The following is an 8,422-nucleotide window of genomic DNA, read 5'->3' on the forward strand; positions in this document are numbered from 1 at the left end:
AATTTCCTAATGCGCTTTAATCAGACTTCCAAGTTCACTTGGGTGTCTATTCTGGTAATGGGAGACCCCAGCATGCCGGACTTCTGTAGAACAAAACACTCTTTCTGATTACTCACTATTTGAGTCCGGGGTATCATTTTTCGGTGGTGAATCGTGGACCCTTACATTTACTAATCGTGACCCTTAAATTTGTTTCTCAAGAAGATACATTAAAACATGCAACATGGGCTGGAGAAATGGCTCAGCAGTTAAGAGCACTGACTGCTCTTCCAGAGGTCCTGAGTTCAATTCCCAGCAACCACATGGTGGCTCACAACCATCTGTAATGGAATCCAACGCCCTCTTCTGGTGTGTGTGAGACAGCTACAGTGTACTCGTATATATAAAATAAATAAATAAGTCTTTAAAAATAAAACACGCAACATGACAGGCATGGTGATGCATACCTGCAATCCCAGCACTAGGATCTCTGAAAGTTCGAGACCAGCCTGGTTCTACACTGGGTGTTTCGGCTAGTCTGCATAGAGATACCCTATCCTCCTCACAAAATGATAATTAAAAAAAAAAAAAAAAAAAAAAGGAGGAGCTGGCTTGGTGGCCTACAGCGGCCGTGCTAGCACTGGAGAAGCCGAGCCCATCTCAAAACACGAAAATTCCAGCGATTTGTTTTCACCTCCTGTCGCCGGGGAAGGCCGGATTTGCTGTTCGCGTTCAAGGATTATATCTGTCTTAGTAAAGAAAAAGGCTAGAAGCATGAAGGGGGCCCGAAGTGGGCACGAGGAGTGTTTGTTTCCCCAGCCCCGCGCGAATCATATGCATTAGCCAGCTTCGCCCACAGAGTGGCGCCAAACCAGATTCAGGAGTGCACGTCTGCGCAGGCGACATTTCCCAACATACACCCTGAGTGGGCGTGACGTGCAGCGCGGCCTTTTGCGTCGCTCCAGCGTCGCACTTTACGGTCGCTCCTCAATCCCACGGTGGCAATACGGCGCGGCCAGCCATCGGGTTCCGTAGGCACCACCCTAGCCCGTTCCGATTGGATGAGTGTCCGTTTACCACGCTCTGATTGGTCATAGTTTCTGCCAGTCTTTTTCAGGCTGGAGCGCGCGGTGGGCCGCCGGTGGGAGCACGAGTGGCTGGGCTGCAGCGGAAGTTATCTCTGCAGGGAAGATGGTGAGGGCCGCGAGGCGGCGGGGCGCGCGCTCAGGGTCTTCGGGCTGCTGAGAGATGGGTGAAACTGAGGCCGGAGGTGACCAGTGTCTCTCCAGAGTCCCAGTCCGTCGCCGTTGGGGATTTATTTCTGAGTGGACATGGTTTTTGCGGCCGGAAGAGGGGCTATGATCGCTTCCGGGGTTTGTTACGGTCTTCGATAGGAATGCTGCGTTTCCGGGAAGTAGGCGGACCTAAGGGCTCACGTGGGTTCCATTGCCCGCTTGATGCTTATCTAGTGTCTGATTCAGCTGCCCACGCCTTTGGCTGAAAATCCAGTTCGGAGAGAGGAATGTTTCTCTCCCTGGGACACACAGCGTGTCCTGCTCAGGAAGACGGAAACTTTTTCTCCTAGTTCAGGCTCAGGGACTCCTAAACCTGGTGTAAACGTGGTGGAGTAGAGAGATCAGGTTTCCCTGCTGCCCTATCGAGGAGCGCATTGGCCCAAGTAGGGAGAGCCGGACATGCCCATCTCAGTTCTTGATGGTAGGATGTTTGGATTTGTTTTTTGGTTAGACTTTCTAGTCTGGACTGAAGTAATCCAGGCTAGCCTCAAACTCATGATTCTTCAATCACTGGAGTATGGACAGGACACGTGTGTACCTCCACATTTGGGTTAGGACGGGAGGCAGGGTCTCATATAGCCCAGGCTGGCTTTGAACTACTTTCGTGTTCGTGTATGACTGAACTACTAATCCCGCCTTTACTCCGGAGTGACTGTGGTTCTTGTGGTGCAAGGCCGAACACAGGCTGGGTAGGCACTCCCCACTGGCACAGGAGTGGCCCAGCTGAACATTCCTGAACTGAGAGCCCTAGGCTTGGTCCTCTAGTCATGGCTACACATATAAACGCTGGATCCCAGAGAGTCTGGAGGATGGCTGAGAAGGAATTTCCTTTCCTGAAACTGGCTCCTCTGGTGGGAACCCTAAGCCGGTGGCCATAAGACTCAGTGTATCTCCCCCACTCAAACACCAGTGAATGTCCCAGCCTCAGCCTCCCTGCCCACCCTGGTCCATTTCACTCAGCTTTTTTTCCTCCATTTGGGAGGCCTGCCCAGCTGGAACATGGACTAATCACTTCTCCATGAACCCCACTCCTTCTATTCCTCTGTTCCTGCCCATGAGGCCCTGGGGTGGCAGCCTGTCCCTATACCACACTTTCCTTACCTGTAGTGCTGGACAGGATGCACCTGTGCAGGGTGTTCCCACCCCTGCATATTCAGCAAGTGTTTATTGCCCCTCCCCACTCAGCAGAGCCCACGCCTACACTGACCTTCTGTCTAGCCTGGGAGACTGGTGCTAATCACCCCATAATTATAGAGCGGCCTCGGCTGTGGTGGGTGGGAACAGGCTGGCATCCCAGGGTGGCTATTAGGGGCTGGCCGCAGGAGGGGACATGCTCAGCAGTATTGGATGTAGAAAGTCTGGGGACAGGCACCCTGGGTGCTGGCTGGAGCCCTGGCAGGAGGGACAAAAAGTTCAGCAGTAGTTTGGACCTCATCATGGCTGCCTCACAGCCAGACCAGGCCTGTGCTGGGCCATAGCAGTTCTGGAAGAGGTGTGTGAGTGTGTGTGTGTGTGTGTGTGTGTGTGTGTGGTTCAGCAGTGCTTGCCCCAGCCCTTGCCTTGTGTTTGGGAGGTTGACTGTTCTATTTGTTCCTTTATTGAAATAACAATCTCATGTAGCCCAGGCTAGCTTCACACTGTAGCCAAGGATGATCATGGCTCCAGCTCCCTGAAGCTGAGCCACAGGCCGCCATGCTGCCGGACACCATCATTACTGATCCACCAGTGCCACCCGCCCACCACCCATTTTCACAGAAGCCATCCTCTGCCTCCTACCCTTCCAGGAAGCCTCTGCAGGAAATGGCTGCAGCCTCACTTCCTGCCACTGAGCCCCCCACCCGGCTCTCCTTAGGAAGGGCTTTGTGCTGCATGCAGGCTCCCCAAGTCCTCTGGTGACCCAAAGTTACCATGCTGGCTGTAATGGCTCTTGTTGTTTGTCCTTCTGTTTGGATTTCATGTGCACTGGTGTGGCCTGCATGCGTGTCTCTGTGAGTGTTATAGACGTGTGAGCTACCGTGTGGGTGCTGGGAATTGAACCCCAGTCATCCAGAAGAACAGCCAGTGCTCTAACCACTGAGCCATGTCTCCACCACTTGTTCTGTTACTGTTGTTTGTTTCACGGTGTAACCCAGCGGGCCTGGAACTTAAATCCACCTACCTTAGCCTCTCAATGCAGGGGTTAAAAGTGTGCACTCCGTGCCTGGCTGTATTTTGATTTTTTTGTCAATTTTGGAGACATATCTAATGATAATCTCAGACTGTAGTTGAGAATAACCTAAAACTCCTTATCCCCTGCCTCAGCCTCCCTGGTACTGGGGTGACAAGTATGCCAAAGCACACCTGGTATATATTGGTCTTCATGGTGTTGGCACTTGAAGACAGTGCCACCAGCCTTGCTGTCACCTTGTCCCCCATCAGACCTTAGCCCTTCCCCCTGGAGCTCAGGTCACCCCTTCTGGAAGCACAGGGATGGGGTGTGGAGTAGAAATGTCAGGCAGGCATGCAGCCCTGGGCATTGAGAAGGCTGTGGCCAGCCTGGGCTGTATGATAAGGTTGTGCCTCATAAAACCTACCAGGCCACTACCTCCAGACAGAGGACCTGGCCCCTCCTGTGGTTCTAGGTGACAGGAGTTGTGGAGAAATGGCCAGAGTGGTCCAGGAGGCCAACACCTGTGGGATGGGATGTGCGTGGGGCCTGTGCCCAGGTCGTCCCTGAGTTGGCGGGCACTCCTCACGCCGACATTTGCCTTCCAGCTTCCCTTGTCGCTGCTGAAGACAGCACAGAATCACCCCATGGTAAGCACGCTCACTTGGGTCCACCTCCCTCATGATGATGGAAGAGGGTTATGGCTTCCCTAAAGTTGCCCTCTGCACAGACAGAATGGCAAGTGCAGTACAAAGAAAAACGTCCAGAGAAACCTTATAACAGTAATGGCAGGAAGTGGGGCACAGTGCAGCTCAGATACTCCTGGTCCTCAGCACAGACCAGGTCACTGTCACCCCAGCTGCCTGGGAGGCTGCAGCAGGAGGATTGCCACAGGTGAACCATTTTTTTAAAAAAGGAGCAGCAGTGTGGCTGAGTAGCCAAGTTGGGCCCGCATGCCTCGGGCCTGGGTTTCATCGGAGGTACCAAGGCAGTGCTGCCTCTGTTATTCCCTTCAGCACCCATGTGGAGTTCACCCCAGCCCTAGCCGCCTGCGTACTGTCCCCGCCTGTCCTCTTTACCTGCCTTTGCATCTTGTGAGCATTTCTGAGTGAAGAACGTGTGGCTCCTCTACGCCACTCAGTGGTTTTGAGAGTCTTTTTCTTGGCTGTGTGATACTCCACCTGTAGGTGACCAGACTGGGCTTGCCCATTGTCTCCTCACTATCCTCCTGCCTCAGCTACCAGAGTCCCGGAATCACAGGTGTGTGCCACCATGTTCAGCTAGTGTGAAGTTTTTGTCTCTGTCCATACAATGGGAGGGGAACCTGGGTGGTGCCTGCTACTCAGGGCACCTGCAAGTGACAGACAGCCCTCAAAGGTTGATGAGTTGCTCAGAAAGCCCTAGTTTGGATGAGAAGCCAGGTGTGTTTGGGCTCGGCTGGCGGCTTGGCCTGGGCTGACAGGGTCTCCCGCAGCTGGTGGAGCTGAAGAATGGGGAGACGTACAACGGGCACCTGGTGAGCTGCGACAACTGGATGAACATCAACCTTCGAGAAGTGATCTGCACGTCACGGGTGAGAGGTCACGCTTGGAGGGTGCATTGCTGGCCTGGACGGACTGTGCCCACCTGTAACATTTCCCCTCTCCACAGGACGGTGACAAGTTCTGGAGGATGCCCGAGTGCTACATCCGCGGCAGCACCATCAAGTACCTGCGCATCCCCGACGAGATCATTGACATGGTGCGGGAGGAGGCCGCCAAGGGCCGTGGGCGAGGAGGGCCGCAGCAGCAGAGGCAGCAGAAAGGCCGAGGCATGGGCGGTGCTGGCCGAGGTGGGTCCTGATGAGGATGAGGTGGGGGAAGGACACTGGACACTCCCCTCTCTGCACCCTGTGGTCTCCATGAAGGGCATGGTGGTGTGGACTCCTGTTAGGCTTGTCTCTGCCCAGGGGAGCTGGTGTACAGCTTTACCTCTTCTGTCCTGTGCAGGTGTGTTTGGGGGCCGGGGCCGGGGTGGCATCCCAGGCCCAGGCCGAGGGCAGCCCGAGAAGAAGCCAGGACGGCAGGCAGGCAAGCAGTGAGCAGTCCCAGCCTGAGCCAAGCCCAGGACGGTGGGTGAGACCTCTGGGCGCCTTCGTGTGAAACCCCACATGGCATCTGGTCCAGTGAAGTCCTGGCTGGCCACTGACTCAGTTTCTGGAAGGTTCCCAGTCTGAGTTGACTGTGAAGCCTTGGGTGTCCTTTCAGGGCTGGCTTCTTCCAGTCGTCTTTGAGTTTCATATTGGAGCTGCAGGCTCAGCACGTGGTTTACCTGTCCTTTTCCAGCCCTACCCCTTACGTCTTCTGTTTGAGAAATAAAGGCAAACACCACAGAAGGAGCCAGCCATCCTTCTGCCACTACCCACCCAGGTCACTGTCCCTAATCCCTGAGCCTGTTGTCCCCAGGGCACCTGGGTCTCATCAGAGGAAGCAGTTCCCTGGGTATAGGGCTGTCTGTGTGTCCTGCCAGCAGAGGTGAGAGCGAAACAGATCCACATTTAGAAGGCTGAGAGGAGAACCAGGAGGTTTGGCCAGCAGGGGCTATGAAGAAAGCACTTACAAAGCCAGAGCTGCAATGGCTGAACTGCGGAGACTGGGGCAGGAGGTGGAAAATCCAGGCTAAGGCTGGCAGGCTGCTTCAGCAGGCAGACGGTTCTGACCCCGTACCAACCCAGTGCACCACGGGGAAGGTGCTCCCCTGGTGAACACCCTATGGGACGTGTGTGTCTGTGTGTGTATTTACCATATGCATACCTGGTGCCCATGGAGACCAGAAGATGATATTGGAAATGAATTTCTAGCCACTGGGATGCTTGGCTCTACCAAGTGGGCTCAGTCCCAGTTTCCACATACAAAGTGAGGATAATCAACATATTTCAGCATAATCATGATGCACGGTAGCAGAGGCAGGAGCCAGCCTGGTCTACAGAGTGAGTTCCAGGCCAGCCAGGCCTACACTGAGAGACCCTGTGAGTCTGAGTGCCAGGCTGTGGGTGGCCTGGTCTTGATGGGGTCTACTACAGGGCCCATATCTGGGTCCCATGTGATACCCTGCCCAAACAGTGTAAAGGGAACGCGTTGCAGCAGGCTGACCGCCATGTTGAGATCCTCCCTGGGGTAACTGCTGTGGCAGGTGTAGGCACTCCAGCTCTAGTCCATGGCCCCATGCCCTCCTTCTGTGAGCCTGGCCTGGTGTGACAGCTACTGGAGGATTGCTGTGAGTTCGACTGTTGACTATAAGACTGTGACTCAAAACACCACATGAAGCAAATTTGAGGCTTTGGATTTTTCCTTTTTGAGACAAGGTCTTCACTATGCAGCCTTGGCTGGTCTGGAATTCAGTCTAGACCAGGAACTCAGAGGTCCTCCAGCCTCTGCATCTCAAGTGCTCAGATTAAAGGCCTGTGCTGGGCTACAATCTATAGTTTAGTGACAGCAGCTCCCTGGCCCTATCTGTGAGTGCCCTCCAGGTCCCCAGTGTCTGTTTCCTGTTCTTGGGGGCCCGTCCATGCCGCAGCCCCTGCTGTCCTGGCTCCATGCCTGCCCCATGGTTCTCCTACAACACGGGGCAGAGAATAGCTAGCTCTGCTACATGGGCTATGCACCATGGCTTAGGTGCATTGGCTTCTAGAAGCGTCTGAGCTGAGGTTTCTGAGTTCTTCCTAGTGAGTTCCTAGAACCCAGACTCAGCCCCTCACAGAAGAGAGTAAACCAGAAGCCAGACCTAGTTCCTGAAGGCTGCCTTCCAGATCATTCTAAGCCAGGCCCTCAGGGCTGCTGCCCACACCCATCACCTGATCCCGGCTGCTGTTCTGTGGGTAGTTCCTCCTCCTGGACTGCACTTCAGGGTGACTCACCTAGGTCCAGGGACTGCACAGGGGCCCCTTTCCATGGTGGGTGTCTTCCCACGGTATTTCTGCCCCAGTTACTTCTGACAACTTGCAACCAGGCCTTAGTAACATACAGCTTAGGGGGCACTGGAGTGCCTGACCTAAGTGGTCACTAGGGCATCTGACAATGATTGTCCTGGTGTGGGAGGACTGGCACCTAGCCAGCAGCAGATCCTTCACCCCGCTGCCCTGCCCTTCCCCTAGAAGGAACCTGCCACAGATAGACCAAGTTACCACTGCAGAAAGAAAGTGTCAGGGAGGAGGGCAGTTGAAGAAGCAGCCAGGGAAGGGGTCAGGTGACCTTCAGGACAAGGGTAGCTGACAAGCTTAGTTTGTTCTCCAGAACCCATATGATGGACTTAGAAAAGAGGTTACAAATTGTCCTCTGACCTTTGGGTGCCAGGGGGAGTCATACATCACTGACTAGTGTACACAAAGCTCTGGGTTTGACCCTGAGTACTATTTATTAGTTGGGAGTGTTTTACAGGGCCAACCACCCAATTGGTGTTCCAGGCAGATGCAAAGGTCCTGTGGCCAGCAGACATGAGCTGGAGGAGTACACCTAGGTAAACATGAGGAGGTGATGGGCTCAGCCAGGGAGAAGGAGGCTCCTCTTTCCCATAGCAGGGAAGAGCAAGGGCAGCCTCGCTGGGGTCTGTTAGTGTGCCTGAGGATGGGAGCCAGCAAGAAGTGCATGGCTCGAACCTGCTGATGGCAGCGACTCCTACAGCCACCTTTCCTCCGCCAGAGACCTGAACCCAGGGTCTGTCCTGCCCATGCTCTGAGCTTGCTCAGCTTTGTGGCTAATTCCAACTCCACTTCTTCCTACTTCAGATGGAGAAGGAAGACTCTTGGGACATACCTGTCCCAGGGCATTACCAAGGCTCCTGGCCCCACCCACAGGAAGTGTCCAGTTAATTGCCCAGTAGAGAGTGATTGCTGGACAGCACATGCCTTTAGCTCCAGCACTGGGGGCAGAGTCAAGCTAGCTTGGTTTATAGTGAGGCCCCGTCTCAAGGCACAGCATGCACGTGCATGTGTACACATGTACACACACATACTAGGTAACATGAA

General features: G+C 54.4%; 1 protein-coding gene across 2 annotated transcripts; it reads left to right on the forward strand.

Moving 5' to 3' along the window:
- Positions 1-984: 984 nt before the first annotated feature.
- On the forward strand, positions 985-5,794 carry LSM4 (LSM4 homolog, U6 small nuclear RNA and mRNA degradation associated). Of its 2 annotated transcripts, none has more exons than XM_080928690.1 (5): positions 985-1,173; positions 4,029-4,070; positions 4,895-4,993; positions 5,071-5,251; positions 5,409-5,794. In XM_080928690.1, exons 1-5 carry the CDS (start codon positions 1,171-1,173, stop codon positions 5,498-5,500), a joined length of 417 nt encoding a protein of 138 aa, XP_080784816.1. In that variant the 5' UTR covers positions 985-1,170; the 3' UTR covers positions 5,501-5,794. The 2 variants fall into 2 exon arrangements, with proteins under 2 accessions (XP_080784816.1, XP_080784817.1); XM_080928691.1 differs by lacking the exon at positions 985-1,173 and adding an exon at positions 1,495-1,695.
- Positions 5,795-8,422: the final 2,628 nt, after the last annotated feature.

Source organism: Micromys minutus (genome assembly GCF_963924665.1).
Source record: "Micromys minutus genome assembly, chromosome: 14".
NCBI classification, from domain to species: domain Eukaryota; kingdom Metazoa; phylum Chordata; class Mammalia; order Rodentia; family Muridae; genus Micromys; species Micromys minutus.